The sequence below is a fragment of the Fringilla coelebs genome (assembly GCF_963513975.1).
Source record: "Fringilla coelebs genome assembly, chromosome: 19".
Taxonomy (NCBI): domain Eukaryota; kingdom Metazoa; phylum Chordata; class Aves; order Passeriformes; family Fringillidae; genus Fringilla; species Fringilla coelebs.
Genome location: NC_140045.1, coordinates 10,146,604 through 10,167,491, shown reverse-complemented (window position 1 = coordinate 10,167,491; position 20,888 = coordinate 10,146,604). Strand labels below are relative to the sequence as shown.

The following is a 20,888-nucleotide window of genomic DNA, read 5'->3' as shown; positions in this document are numbered from 1 at the left end:
CCGATAGCGCCCAATCCTGACAGTGCCGGTACCGGCGGTGCCGGCTCGGAGCTCCCGGTGCCGCGGGGCGGTCGCAGGGGCTCGTTGCCCATGGGGGATTCCCCGCAGATGGGGCCGGGGCCCGGCAGGACCGGGGGAGCCCGGCAGGACCGAGGGGGGCCCGGCAGGACCGAGGGGGGCCCGGCAGGACCGGGGGAGCCCCGGCTGGGGCGCGGGCGGACCCCGGGAGGAGCCCCCGCCCCCGGCCCCGCCCCGGGCCCCGCCCCCGCCGAGCCCCGCCCCGGGCCCGCCCGGCCCAGGTGGAGGCGGCGGCGGCTGCCGCGGGACCGGCACCGGCACCGGGGGCAGGACCGGGAGCGAGGTGAGCGGGGCCGAGGAGGGGAGCAGAGCCGAGCAGAGCAGTGCGGGGCGGGGCGGGGGTCCCGGTGCCTCCGCGCCGCTTTGCTCCGTGCCCGCCCGGTTTGTTGCTGCTTTGTGAGCGCCGCGTCCCGCCAGCTTCCTCCTCCGCCCCGCGCCTCCCGCCCGGCCCGGCCCGGCCCGGCCCGGCCCGGCCCGGCCCCGCGGGGCTGCCCGGGGGCTGCCCCGTCCCGGCCCGGACACTTTGCGGGGCGGGGGGCGCGGCGCGCATCCCCCTGCCCGGGGCCGTGCCCCGCGCCCTGCCCGGCGCCTCCAGCGCGGGCATCCGGACGGATGGCGGGGGCCGGGCTCTTCCTCCTCCTCCTCCTCCTCTCCATCACAGGGGGAAGTGGGTGCGTGTCCCGGCAGGGTGACCCGGCCGGAGGGAAAACCCTGCCCGCTGCCCGGCCGAGGCAGGCAGGAAAGCTCTAACCTACTTTCTGGCGCCGATAACCAGGCGGGCGGGTGCTTTTTGTTTGTGTTCGCTGCTTTTCCCCCTGCCCAGGTGAGCGGGGCTGGCAGCGCCCCGCAGCAGCGGCAGGCGAGGGCAGGTGGGCAGCGGAGGGGCCGGTCCCTGACCCCGGGCATCCTCCTGCCCCCCGCCCGCCGGGGCTTTGTTGTCGCTGCTCTGAGGTTTGGTTGAGGGCTCTGGGACGTTCCCACGTGCTGCCTGGAGCGGCGAGTGCTGCCACCAGCCCTTCGCAGGCGAACAAAATCCTTACAGAGCAGGGGTCGGATCGTGCTCCGCCCGTGTGTGCATCCCGCCGGGAGCAGAGGGATGCTGTGCGTCGGCATTTTAGTCCGATTTTTGCTGTTGATCCTCCAGATTTGGGATAGAGGAGTGAGGCTGAACTCTACCCCATCCTGCCCTGCCTTGCTGCCAGGCCAGCAGGACTGGTCAGAGCACATCCTTCCAGGCTTCCTACAGCCAGGCCGTGGTGCCCACGGTGATCTGAGACCCTGCAGTTCTCACTCAGCCCCCAGGCCCACGTTCTGAAGAGGGAAGGGGACCCGAGAGGCTGCATTTTCACCGCTGGGTCCCAGTGGCAAGAGGAAGTGTCCGCCTTCTTCCCCAGCGTGGCGTCGTCCGTGCCACGAGGAGCCAGGACATTCTCCTGCTTGCACGTTCCCAGTCCCTGGATGGTTGCTCCTGGGGATTTCCAGGGTGGACTCATCGTGCTGCTGCTGCCCTGGGCACACAGCCTCCAGCCCAGCTGGGGAACTGGGCAGTGCTCCCCACCCCAGTGCCGGGGCTGTCCTGAGTGAGGAAACGCTGCCCACTCAGCTCACTCCACTGTGCCCTCTGAAGCAGCACCCTTTGGCTCCTGCCTTTTTTCCAAATGGGAATAACCAGTTTGGAATTATCCCACCTCCAAAATGAGCTGGAGGGTTCAGCTGCGGCTGATCCTGGAAGAAACCAGAGCTGCCTCTGCCTGTGCTACCCTGGTCAGCTCTGGCTTCGCATGTGGCTCCCTGGGCTCCCAGCCGCTGCCCCTGGGCTCTGCCCTTCCCAGCTCCTTTGCAGTTAATGGGGTGATCAGCACCTTTTGCTGCTTGCTCGTGTGGCCAGCAGCTTCTGCCAGCCCTGCCATAAAGCAGGTGACCATTTACCACTTCCCTTTGCGGGGTTCTCTGGCACCGCTGCAGCTGCGCTGGGGCACCTGGAGGTGCTGCAAGCCCCGGAGTGAGAAAGGGCAAACCACAGAGTGGGGTTTGACACCACAACAGAGCCCTGATGCAAATTCTGCGAGACGGGGCCGAGCCCGGTGTTGTCTCTGCCGTGCACGTGTGAGCGCTGGGTGTGTGAGAGCGGCGCTGCCGGAGCGGGGCGGAGGAACAATGGATGCCTGGGGATGCCTGGAGAGCAGCTCCCAGCCGGGGATGCAGAGCACGGGGGCGTGAATCCGGTGGGGAGGGGACTGCTGGGTCGCCTCAGGGGGAATGCACTCATTGGGAGGCACTGGGGGACCTGGGCAGTGTGGGCTGTGTTTGGGCTGGGATGGAAAACGAGCTCTCCTCTGGTTCTGTGTTTGTTCTTGGATGCTGCTCCTGTTTAGCTCGTACAGTGAAGCTGAGGGATCCCCCAAATGCATCCTTATTTCTTCACTTCGGTTGTTCCTGAGCTGAAAACAGCCCTTGGGACAAGCCAGGAACCAGAAGAGAGCTCATTACCAAAGGAAGTAGGAGACAGCTGATGGAGAACCAGCTGGTGGGGAGGCTGCAGAGCTGCCCAGACCAACATGGGGCTCGTGAGGCATTTCCACATTTCCCGTGGGCATTGGGAGTCCTGCAGGGACCTGACCCAGAGGAGCGAGTGCAGGCTTGGTGCTCTCAGGGGCTCAGCACTGAAGGAGTCAATTAACAAAAGCTGAAAATTAATTACTGAAACCTCTGTGAGCCCACAAGTGATGGGGATCATGAACTCTACTCCTCTGGAGGAGCTTTTTACCTAATGACTTTTGGTTTCCGCTGTCCTGCTGGCCTGAGATGTCTGATAACACAACAAGCTCCCAGCGGGGGTGGGCACAGTCCCTTTTAATTACAGGCATCCAGGAGTTGTGGTCATTTGGGGCTGTGCAGTGCTTTGAGTTATGGTCATTTCCTGGCCTCTGTGTGTGCTGGTGGGTATGCAGGAAACCCTTGGCACTGGTACTTAATCCCTCTTACTTAAAAGAAACTACAAAAAAAGCAGTTGTTTGGTGGTTGCTCTCTTAATGAGGCATTTAGGGTGGAGAATGGACCCAGGGAGGACCCCAAGGCAACCCTCTGGCCTCTGCTTGCCCACCACACAGGACCCCTGTGTCCCCCTCGTCCTTGGGGACTCACACTCCAAGGTCAAGCACTGCAGGGTGCTGGTCACATTAGCTGAGGACAGAACAGGGGAAAACCCCAAATAATTGCTCTGGGAGGGCAGGGGAGCAAATATTTATGGGGTTTTCATGTGAGGGCTTCCTCCTCCACCCTTGTTCTCCAGGAACTTAAAACTGGAAGAGCTGTGTGGGCTTTGATGGAGAAGGAACCAGCTCCCTGCTTGTGGAGCACCAGCAGGGTGAGGAGGCAGGGAGCCTTACTTTATTGCAGTGCCTCAGTTTCCCCACTTATGAAATGCCACAAAGGAGTCACAAATCACAGGGGTGTCCAGTGAAACCACAGCTTGTCACCTCAGGCACAGTTTGTGAAGCCACAAGAGCAGGGCTGATGCTGTGGCTCTGCCTTGGGGCCAGGAGGAGTGAGGTATAAACCAAAACCCCTTGATGCTGTGCTGCCAGAGGCTGCAGTGGGGCAGGAGGGAGCAGGACAGTGCCCGGGGATCTTCTTGGCCTTTTCTCAAGCTGCTGACATTGGGTGGGAGGAAGAAACCCAGCAGTGTGGAGGGCACATGGGCTCTGTGCTGAATGCCCAGCCCTGTGAGGAGCCATTCAGATGGGCGGTGTGTGGTCCCTCAGTGGATGCTCCTGCCTTGCACCCATCCCACAGGACCATCCCTCCCATCTCCAGGCACCTTTTCCAGCTCCTTCCAGCAGCCTCTGTTGGTTTGTGTTTTATTGATTTATTGTTTAAAAGTGATATTTCCTGGTGTAATTCCTCTGGTCTGACAGACCCACTTGGGGCAGGAGAGATGTGGCTGGTGTCCCCACTGTTCCAGTGCCCCCTCCCACACCGTGGGGTGGCTTCACTCCCCATGTGTCATGCTGCAGCTTGTGATGGAGTTATTCCTGTGAGGGAATTCCTGAGAATGCCAGGCAGGGCTGGCAGTGACCTCCTGTCACCTGTGAGGCCAAAGGCTCTGTGTCCATGGGCAGCCAGGGGAATCCCCAGCCCTCGGTGTTGGTGTGTTCTGCCTGGCCTCAGCTCCTCCGTGGAATGAGCAGGGACATGTCACCAGGGCTGTGCTGCTGCCTTACAGCTGTTCCAAGGGTGATCCCATAGCCAGTCACCTCTTGAACACGGTCACTTAACCCAGCCCAAGCTCTCCTGGGAGGACATGGAGGTGGCTCCTTAAAAAGCAGCATCTCCAGCCCCTGCTGAGCTGTGGATGCAGCATCCCAGGGGAGGGATAGCAGGCAGGAGGAGCATGAAGAGGGCTGAGGAGATCCCATCTTCAGCTCTTGGCAGCTGAGAGGCTGCAAAGTGCCTGGCTGGCACGGGTCCACGGAGAGGCTGTGGTGGGAAGAGCATCCCAGTGCACAGGTATCAGTGAGTGTGGGATTCCCTGTGCAGGGTTTGCACTGTGCTGGATGGGATGAGCTGTTCCCAGTCAGGCTTTCCCTGCAGGGTGCAGGTCTGGGTGCTTCAGGCCTCCTGCAATCAGGAGGGAAAGGAAGGAAGCTGAGGAGTGGCCCACCCACGCTTGGCTGCTGCTGGCTGGAGGAGGGAGGAGCAGCTTCCCCCAGTTGTCCTGGGGCCAGGGAGCCCTGAGACTTCATGGGGTGTTTGGGGGACAGCCCCCTGCCAGCAAGGTGTCACCATCCACAGCCCAAAGGGACACCACAAGGTCCTTTTCTCCCCTCTCCTCAGGGAGCTGCTGGCCCTGGAATGGGAAAGAAGGAGGCTGCTGATGTCCACCCAGGGCTCCCCCTTTACACAGGGACTGCCAGGGCGAGCAGCACTTTCTAAAAGCCTTGGAATGGCTGAGTTGAGATAAGGAGTCTGTTCCCAGAGATAGGGAGCTGCAGCCAAGGGGGCTCCAGCCCAGGGCTCATCTTATCCCTGGGTGAGCCAAATTCCTGCCCAGGGCTGAGCACCACCTCCCCCTGCAGCCTCCCACACAGCGTGGGGATGGCCAGAGCCCAGGGGGAGGGAACCCTCTGTAAACACGGGCATTTCTGCCAGGGCTGTGCTGCTCCGGGGGAATTGGTGTGCCCTGGAACAGCCTGCAGGGGATGGGGGAGTCTGCAAGCCCAGCCAGGGCCCTGGCACCGAGAGCTGCTGGAAGAATGATTGTTCAGCAGAAAGACCAGAGGGAGGAGTGTCCCCTCCAGCCCCACTGACCTTTCATAGAAAGAATTCCGGGAGGGAAGTGGGAGTGAGCTCAGTAATGACCTGCAGCATGGGGATGGCAGGCACGTGGCCTGTCCCCTTCCCTTGGGTGAATACCAACCTGGGAGCCCTCAGCCCCTTCCAGAAGGTGCAGCCAGGGCTAAAACACCTGCATGTCTGTGCACTCTGTGTTTAAGCCAAGCTAATAAGGAGTTGGAGTAAATTTGAGTAATTAATCAGTTCTTGGATAAAACCAAGTTGAACCAATCCCGGTAGGCTGGGGAAGAGTGATAAAGATCCTTCCTTGTGTGTCTGTGACCCTGCCTGTGGAGCAGCTGGCCCCTCTGCACATTCACCAGTGGAGCTGCTATGCTTCCCTCACTCCTGATGGGGACTTTGGCCCTTTGCTGTCCCCAAAGCCACTGAGGTGACCCAAAATCTCCACGTGTGTGTTCCTCACTTGGCTTGAGCGCCAGCCTGAGGAAGGGGCCAGTAGGCTGAGGGTCCCCTCCAGCAGCTCCCACCACCTTTGCAGGAAGCAGAGAAGGGGCTTGGGCAGTGCTGGGAGGGTGTGTGGGCCCCAGGGAAGTGGGGACACGTGGGGTGGGTGGCCAGTGGCACAGAGGGACCCCAGCCCACCAGGACTTGCTGCCCACCCCAGCAGGCTGGGAAGCCTTTGGGTGCCAGCACTTGCTCTGCTGGGCTGGGTGGGGGTTTTTGTTCTGGTAAACATGAAGGGCAGTGGGAAATGGGCTGTGGGAAATCCTCCACGTGGCTTTTCCACCCACTCCCAGGCACTGCAGGCAAATCCTTCCCCCACCCAGGACTGCCAGGGAGCCCAGGGCCGCATTCCTGACGCTCCAGCCCTTGCAGCAGGGAAGCGCAGCCCAGGCTGCTGTGAGTGGCCCTGCTCCCCGTGTCCCTGTGTCCCTGTGTCCCCGTGCTCTCCTTTTTAGCCCAGTGTGGCTCCCCTGCCCATGCTCTGTCTCCCCAGCTGCTTTCCTCGCTCCTGGGGCGTGCCGTGCTCCCAGCCCAGCAAACCTGCTGCCATTGCCCAACGTCCTTCCTGATGGAGGAGAGTGGGAGAGGGTGTTCTAATGGTGCTGTGGGTGAGGTGGTGCTGGCTGCCTGCACGCCCTGGGCACCAGGCAGGATCTCAGCACTCATCTGTGCCTATCTTCCTACACCAGCCAGCATGGAGGTGTGGATTTAAGCCCCTGTGGGTGTCCATGCTGACCGTGTGGCTCAGTGATAAGGGAGAGGGCAGCTGACCATCCCCTCTGAAGCACAGAGGGCCTCTCTCAAGACTCAGAGCAAAACCCTGCATCTCACAGTTTTGCCATCCAGCTCCTTTGTGACAGGGTTGGGACATTTGAGGAAAAAATGAGTGTTTTTCTTTTTTTTTTTCCTCCAATAATATGGTTTTATTTCAAGAGCTATTTGTGCTTTGGCTCCTTTTCTCCAGCCCTGAAACTTGAGACTGCAAAATGGTTAAAAGCTTTTTGAAAGGGAGCAGAGGCAGAGAAGGTGCTGGGTGTCTGCTCGGGTGTGAGCCCACAGGAGCTCGATGCTCAGAGCAGCTGCACAAATTGAGTTTCCTATCTGGGGCTCTTAATAACTGGGAGCACCTTTTAACGTGGCTCCAGCCTTGAGAGAGGTCTTTAACGTGCTCATGAATCATTTATGGGCAGCAGCAGCAGCTCTGCCTGATGGGCTCTTGGTGCCAGCAGTGGCAGAGGCTGTGGGGGTGTTTGGGGGCACTGCTGGCCCCTTTCTCCCTGCCCTGTGGAGGTGGGGAGGAAGAGCTGGGGCTCGTCATGCTCAGGGTGATGGGTGCTCCTGGGGGTCCCACTCCCTGCCCCACGCCCTTGGGTGGCTCAGAGCTGCCTTCTCCTCCAGCTGAACTCTGGCAGATGGAGACAGTGTTTTTCCAGTAATGTCTCTTCCCCCAGTGCCAACAGGCTCAGGGAGGGAGATCCTGACCCTTCTCCAAGCATCCCTGAACCCACTGCACACACCTCCCTCCAGCCACGGCTGCTCTGCAGGGTTGTCTCTGCTGTCTTGTGCTGTGGCTGTCCCAGCTCTGCTCACCTGGCCTTGCTGATAGTCCCTTTGTGTTGCTTGGACCATCCCAGTGTGTCCTGTGGTGACACTTTGTATGAACCACATCATTTTTCCCATCACTTTCTTCCTTGGTGTGCTTCCTCTAGCCAGTGCTTGTTGCAATTCGCCCCGGGGCTGGGAGCCAGCCCTGGTCACCTTCCTTGTGCCTTTTTTTTGGTTGAGGCTCATCCCCAGTGATGCCAGCACATCTGCCCTCTTGGGAAAGGGTGGGGCCTTCACCCCCCTGCTGCTGTTGGAGCACAGGCTGTCCCTTGCTGCTGGATGTGTGGCCTTGGTGACCTTCAGTGGTCAAGAGCTTTGGGAGGGGAGATGGTGATAGTGGGGGATCTCTCCTTACCAACCAGACCAGGTGCTCCTCCCTCCATGCCCTGCCCATCTCTCACTCCATCAATGGCAGCAGCCCTAGTGCATGGAGATCTTTTCCAGCCTAAAGGGACAACGTGCTGCCCCCAGGACCCTTCTTCCAGCCCAAGCACAGCTCCTACCAAGCTCAGGACATGCTTGTGGCTGCCAAGCCACCCCCTGCTGCTGTGACCTGCCTTGTCCCCACAGCAGGGCACGTGCTCAGCCATCCCTCCGCGTCAGCTCCACATGTCGCCTCTCACTTCCTTTCTCTGTCCCCGTGACAAAGCCACCACGTCCACCCTGAGTGTCCAAGGACTGGGCTGAGGCTCCCTGGGGACCTGCAGCCGAGCTGTGCCCTGTGGTGGGGTGGCTGATGCCAGGGCTGCTGGTCTGGGCACCATGCTCCTGGTGGCAGAGCTCTCCATGCTGGGGCTGGGGGGTGACAAGGACCTGGGACCCCCGGGGATCTGGAGGGCCAAGCTTGGGGACCTGGGACCCCAGGGGATCTGGAGGGCCAAGCTTGGGGCAGGCTGTCTCTGGATGGAGGCACTGTCTGGCCCATTCCCACGCTGAGCATGCCAGCTCCAGAGGGCTTGGGCATCAGCACCAGGCACGTGGTGAGCTGGAAAACACCTTCCCAGCACCGTCCACTGGGGATTTCTCTGCCTGGCACGGGATAAGGCTCTTAGGGCTCAGGATCTGTGCTCAGGGGGTGGCTGCTGCCTCCAGCCTGTGTGGCAAAGGAGCCTTGAGCCCTCGGGGGCCGCTGCCCTCCTCCCTCTCCCTCTCCATGCCAAGTGTGCCAAGGCACAGAGCCGTGACAAGCGCCGCGTGACCGTGACTGGACAGCAGGTGCCCGCCAGGCTGTGCCAGCTCCCCTGGCCTGAGTCACCTCGGGAGAGGCCAGTCCAGCCCTCCACCCTCTGCGTGGGGAGCTGGGGGGAAGCCAGACCAGCATTCTAAACATGCTGCAAACCTGCTTTGCTGGGAAGCACGGAGATCTGGGGCTGTCCGGGGTGTGGTGGGAGCAATCGGGGATGGGATTTTGGCGTGGGGGTGTGAGAATTTGGCTCCAATTTCTGTGCTGGTTCTTGCCACTCAGAGCCATTCCCCAGAGCTGGAGGAGGATGAGGGTGCCCCAGGGATTGCTCTGACCCCAGCATGTTCCCATTCCCAGCTCTCCAGAGCAGCTGCCATCTCAGGCTCACTGCTGGCTGCCCTGGGAAGAAAACAAACAGAGCCTCCAGCTCACCAATGGGATGGAAAGTTTTACTTGCTGGGGCTGGCACCCTCCCAGTTCAGCAGCTATGAAATACCCAGTGAGGCACACGTATTCCATGCCTGCTCTTCCTGGGTGTCTTGCTTCCCAAGAGCTTTGCCTGGCAGCAGCAGGGGAAAACTCCCTGCCTGTCCCACGCTATTCCCTGCCATGGAGCATTGCTGTAAACAGGGGCTTTTCCTCCTCCTGCTGCCCTGTGCCAGCAGCTGATCCCTGTCCCTGGTGTCCAGCCGCCTGCAGCCCTGTCCCCAGGGTCTAGGGAGCACTGAGCTCAGCTCTCCCTCTGCCAGGATGCTGCTGCAGTCCTTGCCTGCTTTCCCATGCATGGTTTTTCATCACAGCCTCTCCCCACAGGAGAATTCAGCCGTGTCCCGGGGCTCCGGCGCGTGAAGGACGGAGGCAGAGGAAGGCTGCCGTGGGTGTTTGCCATCACTGCACAGGATCCCTGTCACTCTTATGAGGTGAGGAGACCCTCGTGGGGGCCAGCACTGGCTGAACCCCCAGGGGAAATTTGGGAATTGATTGCTCCCAGCTTTGGTGCTGGAGAGGGAGCCCAGCACCCGTTTTAATGCAGGAGCAGAAGACTATCACATGGCCCAGGAGCTGATGGAGGGCAGCAATTCCTGCCAGTGCTGCCCACTCCAGGGTTTCCCCTCCCTGCAGAGCTGGTTCTGGACTCCTGCATCCCCATGGTGCTGATCCCTTGGGCACCCCATGCTGCTTAAGCCAGACTTTGCTTGTGGTGTGGTCTAAGGGGAGGGTTGTGTTCAGGACTCCAAGTGCCCAGGGAGTGCAAAAGTGTCCCTGTCCCTGACTCTTGCTGTGGGAATGGGCTGCCAATGGGATCCTGTTGCAGAAGGGGCTGGTGGGATCTCAGTCACTCATCTGGTTGCTCAAGTCATGTTGCCTAAGGAGAGCAGAGCTGTAGGAGTCTGGTCGCTGGGATCTTGGGCAGGGAGAGGAACCAGGCCTGTGGATCAAGCTGGCATTTTGCAGCCAGTAGCACTGTGCAAACATGGCAAGTGACACCATTCCCATGGCCATGACTGTCCTGGGGGACAAGAGATGCTTGTGAGATCTGTGTGAGTCCCTGGGCACTGGCACATGGTCAGGCAGAAGAGGTCAGAGAGGGCTGTGCCTCCCTTTTGATTGCCCTCGTAGTCCCTAATAGGATCTGGGACTTGTTCTCCTGCACTCTGATGGAATTACTTTTCCTGCAAAGCAAGCCCTGCCTGGTAGAGCTGGCTGCAGGGACCCTTGGGACGGGATTTCTTGAGGAATTAACCACATCTTGGCTGTTAAGCTTCCCTCTCCTTGCACGTGGTGCCAGGGAGGGAGGATTCAGTCTCCCAGCCTGGTGTGTGCATGCACGTGCTAGAGGGGAATGTCCTGCATCTCCCCTTCATGGGGCACCCCAACACATGACAGGTCCACGTGGGAGCTGTGGTGCACGTGGGGAAGTGGATTTTTCAGGTGATTTCAGGCCTTGTGCATCCCCTCCCTTCCCACCCTGCCCAGGCAAGAGGAGCTCCTTGCAGGCATTCCCTGCTGTCTCCCCTTCGCTCCCTTCCCAAACTGGGAGTGCTGATGTTCCCATGTGCTCCAGCTGTGTGCCATGAGCCTGGCCAGGCCTTGCTGGGATCCCCCATATTTCCAAAGCACATGGTCAGGCTCATCCAGGCAGGGTGTGAAGCCTGGGTGTCCCACTGGGATGATGGGGATGCTCTGACCTGGTCACTGTTGCCGTCCTGCCCTACTCCCAGCAGGTGAAGGCCTGGTGTTGTTGGTCCCTGGGGGACTGGGAGTGAGTGGTTAGTGTAAGCCTTCCTGTCCATCCAAACTCAGGGCTGGAATGGGGGTTTTGGGGATGCAGCATCTGGGTTCATGATGGCCAGGTCTCACCAGCACAGCCAGGGACGCAGGGCGCTCAGTCTGGTGACATCCCACTGATGAGGCCCCATCTCCTACTGGGACCCAGCCTTTCCTCACACACAAGCTCCTGGGGGAATACTTCTCCCCCTGTGGCTGACTCCCTGCACTCTGCCAGCCTGCCAGCCAGCACCAGCTGGAGATGTCAGCCGGGGACAAGAACGGGGGCAGCCGCTCCGGCAGCAGCCGCCTGCAGAGCAAGAAGCCCCCCAACCTGTCCATTGTCATCCCGCCCCGGGAGGCCGAGGAGGATGGCGCCCGCAAGGAGGTGAGTGCTGGAGCTGCGCCTGTCCCACGCTGGCCTGGGGGGCTGCCAGGTGCCATCGTGTCCCTGATGCCCTGCTCTGCCTTCCAGCCCTCCAAGGTGCCCGTCTACCGCAAGAGCAAGAGCCTGCAGGAGCCCCGCCCGGAGCGCCGGCCCGGCTTCCGCCGGCAGACATCCCTGTCCCAGAGCATCCGCAAGTGAGGGCAGGCTGGGCTCCAGCCCTGGCTGGCTCACCCAGAGGGGGCCATAGCAGGACATTGTGGGTACTGCCAGAGGATTTGGCGTGGGGTTGGAGAGTTGTGTCTCAGAAGGGAGTGCAAGAATCACTTTCCTCCACTTCCCTTTGACCCACAGCCAGGTCAAAACTGCCCTGCTGCAGGCTGGGCTGAGACACCCCAACCCCAACTGCCTGCCAGAGGGGATGGCTGGGTGCAATGGTGGTACGTGGTGTGGGGGGCCAGCTGTGTGACGGTGTGCCTACCCTGTGTCCAGGGGATGGCTGGGTGGAATGGTGGTGCATGGTGTGGGGCCCAGCTGTGTGACAGATGTGCCCACCCTGTGTCCAGGGGATGGGGGATGGCTGGGTGGAATGGTGGCACATGGTGTGGGGCCAGCTGTGTGACAGGTGTGCCCACCCTGTGTCCAGGGGATGGCTGGGTGGAATGGTGGCACATGGTGTGGGGCCCAGCTGTGTGACAGATGTGCCCACCCTGCAGAGGGCATGGCTGGGTGCAATGGTGGTACGTGGTGTGGGGCCAGCTGTGTGACAGGTGTGCCCACCCTGTGTCCAGGGGATGGGGGATGGCTGGGTGCAATGGTGGCACATGGTGTGGGGGGCCAGCTGTGTGACAGGTGTGCCCACCCTGTGTCCAGGGGATGGGGGATGGCTGGGTGCAATGGTGGCACATGGTGTGGGGGGCCAGCTGTGTGACAGATGTGCCCACCCTGTGTCCAGGGGATGGCTGGGTGCAATGGTGGTTCATGGTGTGGGGCCAGCTGTGTGACAGATGTGCCCACCCTGTGTCCAGGGGATGGGGGATGGCTGGGTGCAATGGTGGCACATGGTGTGGCCCAGCTGTGTGACAGATGTGCCCACCCTGTGTCCAGGGGCACAGCACAGTGGTTCGGCGTCAGCAGCGACTGGGAGGGGAAGCGGCAGCAGTGGCAGCGCAAGAGCCTGCAGCACTGCAGCATGAGGTACGGCAAGCTGAAGCCCGCCTATCGCGACATGGAGCTGCCCAGCCAGGAGGTGCCCTCCTTCCAAGCCACCGAGTCGCCCAAGCCCGCCAAGATGCCCAAGGTAGAGCTCGGGGTGAGGCGTCCCACTGCCAGCCTCGCTCTCCCAGCGCTGGCAGCTCTTCCCTCCCCCAGATCGTGGACCCGCTGGCCAGGGGCCGTCCCTTCCGCCATCCCGACGAGACCGACCGTCCCCACACGCCCCACCACGTGCTGCCCCCGCTCACCCCCGGCGTGGTCTCCTTGGCCTCCTTCAACAGCATCCGCTCGGGCTACGGCCGCCTGCCGCGCAGGAAGAGGGAGTCTGTGGCCCACATGAGCTTCAAGGCAGCTGCAGCCCTCCTCCGTGTGAGTTTTGGGAGTGTGAGGGGGATCACCTTCCTGAGCCGGGCTTCAGTTCTGTCCTTCACCCATCGTCTTTGTTTCTTGGCTGTTTGCTGTGCATGGAGACTGCTGTCTCTCCAGGGCGGGTTTGAGGGGGGAGATTGGTTTTTTTAACGTGAGCTCTACTTAAGAGTAGAAGTTTTGGTGGAAATTGGACAATCTGAGAAAAAAAACAATTTTTGGGTTCCATTGCTGAGGGGCAATGAAACCTCTCCAGAAATTTTCTTGGTTCTGAGGAGCCCTGGGCAAATCTTGGGGATGGGTTTGTGGGTATGAGACCAGATGAATTCAGAGGTCACTTGTCACGCTGACTAACGTGGCCATGGTCCAGTGGGGATTCTGAGGGGCTAAAGGCAGCATCTTCTGCCAGTTCTCCCAACACAAGGGGCTATGGTGGCTGATTGGGATTTAGTCTTTGCCACTTGGCTTTGGAGAGGGAAGATCTGAGAAACCCTCAGTGCTGCAAATACTGAGGGCTTCTGGTTGCTTACCTTCCTTTGCTTGTGCTGCCAAAGGGGCGCTCTGTCCTGGAGCCACTGGCTCCCAAGCAGAGGAGCAAGAGGAGCTTCCTGTACCCCAGCTTCATGGACGAGGACATGGTGGATGCTGCTGATACCCTGGACTCGTCCTTCTTCAGTAAGGCAAGCAACTTTCCGTGCTGGCTGCTGGATCTGGGGCATGTGCCGGTGCCCTGCACAGGGGGCTGGGTGTGGAGCAGGGCTCTCACAAGGACCCCTGCGTTGGCACTCCACCCAGCAGTGACAGAGGCATCGGTGGCTGCTCTGCCCCAGCCCTGGTGATGGCCCTGGGGTGTGATGTTGCCATCTGGGCACATTTCACACCCTGTGATGTGCCATTAGTGCATGTCATTGGGGATCACCCACTTCCCCTGGCGAGGGGGGTGCTCAGTCAGGGGGCTTCTGACCCATCACACACATCCAAGGACACGTATCCATCCCCCTCCCAGATGGACATGCACGATGAGACGTACTCCATGCCTGATGATGTCTTTGAGTCACCTCCTCTCTCGGCCACGTATTTACGCATGCACCACGTGGCAGAGGAAGCCAGGGTGTCCCCTGAGGTGGAGCAGCCCACCCCGTGAGTACCAACCCTCAGCAGGTCTTGCCCCCGAGGCTGCCCAGGTGCCCTGCTGCAGGCAGGACAATGTCCCCAGCCATGAGCACCAGGGACTTCCATGATGATCCTGGGAGGATGGAGCCAGGAGGTGCTCAGAGCCTCACCTCGGGGCATCCTCGGGGCTCTGGCCATGGGGTGTTTCTCAGCCACTCCTTTTTGGGGGTGCGATGGGTTTCTCCTCTCCCGACAGGCGGGAGGGTGCCCGGCTGGCCTCGGTGTCGGGCGGCGCGGGCCCGGCTCCGCGGCGGGGCAGGCGCATCGCCTCCAAAGTGAAGCACTTCGCCTTCGACCGCAAGAAGCGCTACTACGGGCTGGGGGTGGTGGGCAAGTGGCTGAACAGGAACTACCGGCGCAGCCTGAGCAGCATCGTGCAGTCCCAGCTGGAGATCACCGACAGCCACCGGTGAGGGGCACCGACGGCACGGGACACCCCGACTCAGATGTGTGTCCCTCTCAGTGCTTGGGGATCACTGCTTGCAGTGTCCCTTTGCTCAGACATCTTTGACCAGCTCCAGTTTTGGGTCCTGTCCCCTCCAGGCCGTATTTCACATACTGGATCACCTTTGTGCACATTCTCATCACCCTGCTGGTCATCGGCACCTACGGCATCGCGCCCATTGGCTTCGCCCAGCACGTGACGACAGAGTTAGTAAGTTTAAGAGCCACCCTTCAGGGGGACTGTAACCACCAGTGTCCCATGGTGTCATGCTCCCTGCGAGGACTGGGAGCATCTTGTGGGAGCATGACACCATGGGACACTGGGAGCCAGCACTTGAGAGGCTCTGTGAAATAGCCAGGGCAAGGGTATGAGCAGCGCCGTGTTGCAGCAGAATATGTGGTGGGCGTGGGGGTGTTCTCCTCTCCTGCTTTGCTGGAGGGACCCAGCAGCCCTTCTCTTCGGATGAAGGGGCTGCTCAGCCCTTTTTGAGTGGAGGGAGACGGGTGCCCCCCCTCAGCACTTATCCCTGCAGTGGGAGCTGACCCTGGCATTTCTTGGCAGGTGCTGAGGAACAAGGGTGTCTATGAGAGTGTCAAGTACATCCAGCAGGAAAACTTCTGGATCGGGCCCAGCTCGGTAAGGACCCTGCCGGACCCTTGGCCCCTGGTCTCACACTCTTCCCTCTGCTTCCCCTGCCCTGAGCTGAGGGGGTTCTCTGCAGTGCTCCTCTCCTCAGCGGGGCAGAGCTTGACTTTCTCACTCTAGACTGCTCTCCCAGGCCCCCATCCCACTGGGACATGTGGCATCACAGTGTCCTGTCTTCCCTCCACTGGGATGACAGAGACCTTTGTCTATTGCCTGTAGAGACCCCATGCCCCTGCTAAACTCTCCCTGGAGATAGCTGGAGTGAAGGGAGGTGCACAGACAAATCCCCTTCACTGGCATCTCCCTGCCAGATCGACCTGATCCACCTGGGAGCCAAGTTCTCCCCCTGCATCCGGAAGGACCGGCAGGTGGAGCGGCTCATCCAGCGCGAGCGGGACCGGGAGCGGGGCTCCGGCTGCTGCGTCCAGAACGACAACTCCGGCTGCATCCAGACCCTGCCCCAGGACTGCTCGGTGCGTGCCCCTGCCGTGGGAAGGGCTGGGGATCCCTGGGGAAAGCAGGGGAAACCGTCTCAGCCCTGCCCTGCCGCTGGGCAGGATGCAGGTGGGGTCAGAGCCGTACAGGAATGTACCCCCCGTTGATGGAGTGGCCAAACTATCCTTTGTCTCTGAAAAGGAAAAAAGCCTAGAAGTTTCTCTCCTTGAGTAGGTCAAAACACACCTCAGGATCTGGGGGACTTCACCTCAAGCTTAAGGCTAGCCAATTGGACAGGAGCCAGAAAGTCCCACCTGAGCAATTTACTAGAAAAAGAAGAGAACAAAGAAACTAATGGCTTTTGTGAGGTGTTTTAGCAGGAGCGAGAACCTCCTGCACCGGGCTCGTTTTTTCTCTGTAAAGAGTTTTGTTACTTTGCCTTTTATTCAAACCTTTCTGTTTCCAACACTGCCACAGAAGCCATCCTGCCCATTTTATGCCTTTTAAGGTAGCTGAGCTATCTTGGATGTGATATAGATCTCCAAGAGCTTATGAGACCTGGCTTGAGGAGACCCTATATCAGAGCCGTGCATTCCCTGCTGCATCCTCAGTCTCTCCATGCTCCCTGCAGGAGACACTGGCAACGTTCATCAAGTGGCCGGGCAGCAACGCGCCAGCCATGGGCTCGGGAGAGAAGAGGACCTCGGGGGCTGTGTGTCACCAGGACCCCAGGTAGAAGTAGCAGCTGGGTGGAGGTGGCCCTCTCACCTGGCTGTGTGTAGGACACAGCAGATGGGGCTGCCTTTCCAGCTTGGATGCCTTGAATCCTCTTGTCTGAGGGGTTGGGAGGTTTTTGCACACTAGGAGAGTGATAAAGAAGAGGGAATCAGTGGGGAAACTGAGGTGGGCCCTGTCCTTGACACAGGCAGCGACAGGTGATGCTGTTGTGTTGGGCTTGTCCCTGTCCTGCTGGGATGGGAACATCATTGGGCATGGTGTGCAATAGCTCTGAGTTCTGCGGGGTTCACCTGCAGAAGGAGCTGCTGTGGGGTGTTGTGGGACACCCACGGGTGGGCAGGATCGAGGCAGGTCCCAGAGCTGGATGTGCCTGAGGGGGTTACTGGTCTGCAGGGGGGATGCATTGTGGGGACCCACCTCACTCACCCCACTCCTCCTGCCAGGACGTGTGAGGAGCCTGCATCCAACCCACCCCACGTGTGGCCAGATGACATCACCAAGTGGCCGGTAAGAGCCCGGTGCCACCATCAGCTGGTGGCTCCATGGTGGCAGTGCCAATGAGCCCGGCAGGGGTCTGCAGGGACAGCCTGGGGCTGGGCTCTGACCAGGGCTCCCTTCCCTCCTGCTTCCAGATCTGCACCTACGAGACCAAAACCAACCACACGGGCTTTGCCCATCTGGACTGCGAGATCAAGGGCAGGCCCTGCTGCATCGGCACCAAGGGCAGGTGGGCTGTGGCAAAGGGGGCGCCTGGCTTGGCCCCCCCTCTGCACTCCTGCCTCGTGCTGTCCCATCAGCGTCCAGAGCTGTGCCTGAGGGGGGTTACAGAGCCTTGGGGGGGTGGGGAGCACAGTGGCAGCAGGCTGGGAGCAGAGGGGGATGCTCAGGGGTGTCCTGAGTGTGCCCTGCCCCCAGCGAGCCCCCTCCTGCCCCCTGGCAGCTGCGAGATCACCACGCGGGAGTACTGCGACTTCATGCACGGCTACTTCCACGAGGAGGCAACGCTCTGCTCGCAGGTGAGCAGGGCCAGGGAGGCATGGCAGGGCGTGTGGGATACAATGCTAACAGCCATGCTGATGCCAAAGGGGTTCAGATGTCCTACCAGGAATGGGACATGGCTGGGATGGGGGTGAGCAGGAACGATGCAAAGTGCAGCTATTGGCTGCGCTCTTGCTGCTGTGCCCACCTTGCTGGTGTGGGGCAGGAGGCACCTTTACCAGAACCACGGCAATGTGGGTGCCCCACACATCCAGAATCCCCTCACAGCTGCCACATGGCATCCTTGGCATCCATGTGGCCCATCCTCTGCTCCCTGTGGCTCTGGGGACAACCCTGCTGCCTTTGCAGGTGCACTGCCTGGACGAGGTCTGCGGGCTCCTGCCCTTCCTGAACCCGGAGGTCCCTGACCAGTTCTACCGCCTGTGGCTGTCCCTGTTCCTGCATGCTGGGTGAGCCACTGCCCCCATATCCCCAGGGATGGGGGGGCTGGGCACTGGAGTGCCCACTGGGATGGGCTGGGAGAGAAGAGGGAAGGGCACTCCCAGACTGTGACAGGTGCCTTCCGTGGGGGTGCCTTCCATTTTGTGAGCTGTGTCGTGCCCCGGAGCACTGGGTGGGAGGGCTGGGCAGGGGTCTCTAACCCAGGGCCTCTCCCCCAGCATCATCCACTGCCTGGTGTCGGTGACGTTCCAGATGACAGTGCTGCGGGACCTGGAGAAGCTGGCAGGCTGGCATCGCATCTCCATCATCTTCATCCTCAGTGGCATCACGGGCAACCTGGCCAGTGCCATCTTCCTACCCTACAGGGCAGAGGTGAGGGTTTGGGGGGTCTGTCCCAAATCCTGTCAGCTCCCAGGGACCAAAGGATGCCCCTCTCCATCCCCATCCTGGGCGGAGGTTTGGGGAATGGGCTGGAGCACAGATTCTCACCCCCTGGCAGGGTTTGCTGCAGGGAGAGGGGGAGGGGGTGTCCCTGCCCCACGTGTGGTGTTGGCACATGCCATGTGTGTCACATGTCACCACGTGTCCGTGAGCGTGCAGGGTCCCTGGGCAGGCAGATGGCTAATCTGCTGCCAGCCAAACCCTGTCAGGCTTTAAATGAGATCATGCCAAGGGCCCTAATCCCCCCAAGGTGTGCCAGGATGGGGCTGTGGTCTGCAAGGGGGCAATGCTCTCTGGTTGCTGAGTCACAGAAAGTATCAGCTCTGCCAAACAGCACCACCCTGCTCCCCTCCTCATCCTCCTGTGCCAGGGCTCCCACCCCTGAGCCCCATGCAGGATCCTGCACAGGGATGCAGGAGCCAAATGTGCTTTGCTCTGGGAGGAGGTGATCCCTGGGGGACACGGGGTGTGTCTGGGGTGACACAGAGACACAGAGTCCAGCCCTGACTTCCCCCTTCCCTGCAGGTGGGCCCTGCCGGCTCCCAGTTCGGCTTGCTGGCCTGCCTCTTCGTGGAGCTCTTCCAAAGCTGGCAAGTGCTGGAGAAACCCTGGAAAGCCTTCCTCAACCTCTTTGGCATCGTCCTCTTCCTCTTCATCTGCGGCCTCTTGCCCTGGATCGACAACATCGCCCACCTGTTTGGTTTCCTGAGCGGGCTCCTGCTGTCCTTCGCCTTCCTGCCCTACATCACCTTCGGCACGGTGGACAAGTTCCGCAAGCGGGCCATGATCATCGTGTCCCTGCTGGTCTTCCTGGGGCTCTTCGCCTCGCTGGTGGTGTGGCTCTACGTGTACCCCGTGAACTGGCGCTGGGTGGAGTACCTCACCTGCCTGCCCTTCACCAGCAAGTTCTGCGAGAAGTACGAGCTGGAGCAGGTGCTGCACTGACCCTGCTGGCAGGGACGGGGATGTGTCCCACGGGGCGGGTCCTCCCCAGCCTGGGGGAGATGGTGGTGGCTGCTCCAGGATGGGCAGATGCTGGCATGGCTCCATCCTCAGGGAGGGTGGGTTTGGGGTACCCCTTGCTCAGTGCTGGGGATGCAGGCCTGAGGCTGCCTTGAATCCCTTTGGGCTCCCTCCTGATGCTGGAAAGCCGTAACTGGCTTGGGGACTGACTCTGGCTGCTGCCTGTGTGGGGAAAGGGCTGAGGGCAGCGGGATTTTGGTGTATCCATGACCAGGCTGGACTCCCAGTCCTGGGGTGAAGTTGCTGAAGTCTCCAGCCTGTGCCCCTGCCTGCCTGGGGCCCCGTCCCACCTCGGTGCCCTGCAGTGCTGCAGCTCATACTGTGAACACAACCCCCTTTTTGCAGGGGCACTTTTTTTTATCCACAGCTCTTTAGGCCCAGGGTTTCCCCCTTTTGGGCTCTCTGGAGTCTCTGTTGTGGCTCCAAGATGTTCAGGGCTGAGCTTTAAAGATATTTTCAGTCCTGTTTACCCCAAGGTCCCCAAGGAGGCTTGTGCCTTCCCGCCTGGCTCCTCACTGGATGGAGAGGCAGGACTTGGGACAGGGGGCTTTTCCTTCCCTTATTTCAGTGAAATTCTCCTTTTGGAAGGGGAGGAGTGGCAAGGACTGTGTTTATAGTGCCATGGTGGGAGGCAGACATGGAGAAAAACCCCCTGGGGGGCTGGTGTGGCTGCTTCTGGAGCCCACAGACCTCTCAGGAAGCTGTCGGTGCTTCCACTTTCTGCCTTGAGTCCCTGCTGTTCCCCCTCTCCTTTTTTCAAAGTGTGGAGACCCAGGCAGCCCTTCCTTCCTCCAGTGGTGCTGGTCAGGTGGAGAAGGGCAGGATGGGGCAGTCACCTTCCCTCTTCCCTGCCTGAGACTGCACAGTCCCACCTGCCCCCAGCCTTGGGCTGCTCTCCCCAGCATCTCCTCCTCCTCCTTGCCATCAGCCATGGCACGAAGGCAGGTCCTTCCTGGGGTCCAGGTGACCCCTCTGGGCTGGTTTGGACCCAGGCTGGGGCCAGGCTGTCTCTCCCCTGAGATGTGTTGCTTTGGTGCTGGAGGCCTCAGTGCTTTTAAATGGGGGCAGGTGGGAATGCCCCAGTTAGGATGTCCTGGGATGAATATTCAAGGGCTGAGAGCCTGGCTCCCTCTCCACAACCACATGCTGAGTGAACCCAGGAGCATCTGCATCCGTCCCTGCATCCCTCCCTCCACCCTGAGCCAGTTTTCAGCCCCACTCTGTCCCTCCAGTAGCTGCTCCAGCCAAAGACAGACACTTCACCTCATTTGTCTCTTTTTGATACTTTTTTAAAAAGCTGTGGGTTCCCCTCCATCCCTAATAAATTTCTACCTGTATTTAATGAGATGCACAAGGTCTCTCCTCCCTTCTTGGGTGTTCTCTCCTCCCTTCTTGGGCGTGGGGAGGCAGCACCTTTGGGGGGTTCTGGTTGTTCTGGTGATGGTTGGTGTGGCAGGGAGGGAGGCTGGGCTGGTGCCCTAATGGGCACTCAAACCCTCCCTGGGAGGAGACAGGGTTTGGAGAGTCTCAAGCAGAAGGAGAAGCCAAACATTTGGATCCATGGAACCTGCTGATCCTGCCTGAGGGCAGAGTCACCCCTGCCTTGATCCCACCCTTCACTGGATGACCTGAGGCTGGATTTGCCCCTT

The 20,888-nt window shown here is 60.5% G+C and overlaps 1 protein-coding gene across 3 annotated transcripts; it reads left to right on the top strand.

The window, feature by feature from the left end:
- Window positions 1-296: 296 nt before the first annotated feature.
- RHBDF2 (rhomboid 5 homolog 2) lies at window positions 297-19,258 on the top strand. 3 transcript variants are annotated; one of them, XM_084218417.1, is made up of 19 exons: window positions 297-361; window positions 9,479-9,585; window positions 11,172-11,321; window positions 11,409-11,515; window positions 12,426-12,618; window positions 12,690-12,902; window positions 13,454-13,579; window positions 13,906-14,039; window positions 14,269-14,481; window positions 14,616-14,727; window positions 15,079-15,153; window positions 15,474-15,635; window positions 16,229-16,329; window positions 16,779-16,842; window positions 16,968-17,062; window positions 17,276-17,351; window positions 17,683-17,783; window positions 17,994-18,147; window positions 18,742-19,258. In XM_084218417.1, the coding sequence occupies exons 3-19, from the start codon at window positions 11,196-11,198 to the stop codon at window positions 19,159-19,161; spliced, it is 2,472 nt and encodes an 823-aa protein (XP_084074543.1). In that variant the 5' UTR covers window positions 297-361; window positions 9,479-9,585; window positions 11,172-11,195; the 3' UTR covers window positions 19,162-19,258. The 3 variants fall into 3 exon arrangements, with proteins under 3 accessions (XP_084074543.1, XP_084074542.1, XP_084074544.1); XM_084218416.1 differs by having other exon boundaries at window positions 11,172-11,515; XM_084218418.1 differs by lacking the exon at window positions 18,742-19,258 and having other exon boundaries at window positions 11,172-11,515; window positions 18,028-18,135.
- The last annotated feature ends 1,630 nt before the right edge of the window (window positions 19,259-20,888 follow it).

What these genes read in the sequence shown, in the direction of transcription:
- RHBDF2 (XM_084218416.1), top strand. Translation starts at nt 11,196, where the DNA reads ATGTCAGCCGGGGACAAGAACGGGGGCAGCCGCTCCGGCAGCAGCCGC. An exon ending in ATGACATCACCAAGTGGCCG is followed by an intron (nt 16,843 to 16,967) that starts GTAAGAGCCCGG and finishes TCCTGCTTCCAG; the next exon opens with ATCTGCACCTACGAGACCAA. An exon ending in AGGCAACGCTCTGCTCGCAG is followed by an intron (nt 17,352 to 17,682) that starts GTGAGCAGGGCC and finishes CTGCCTTTGCAG; the next exon opens with GTGCACTGCCTGGACGAGGT.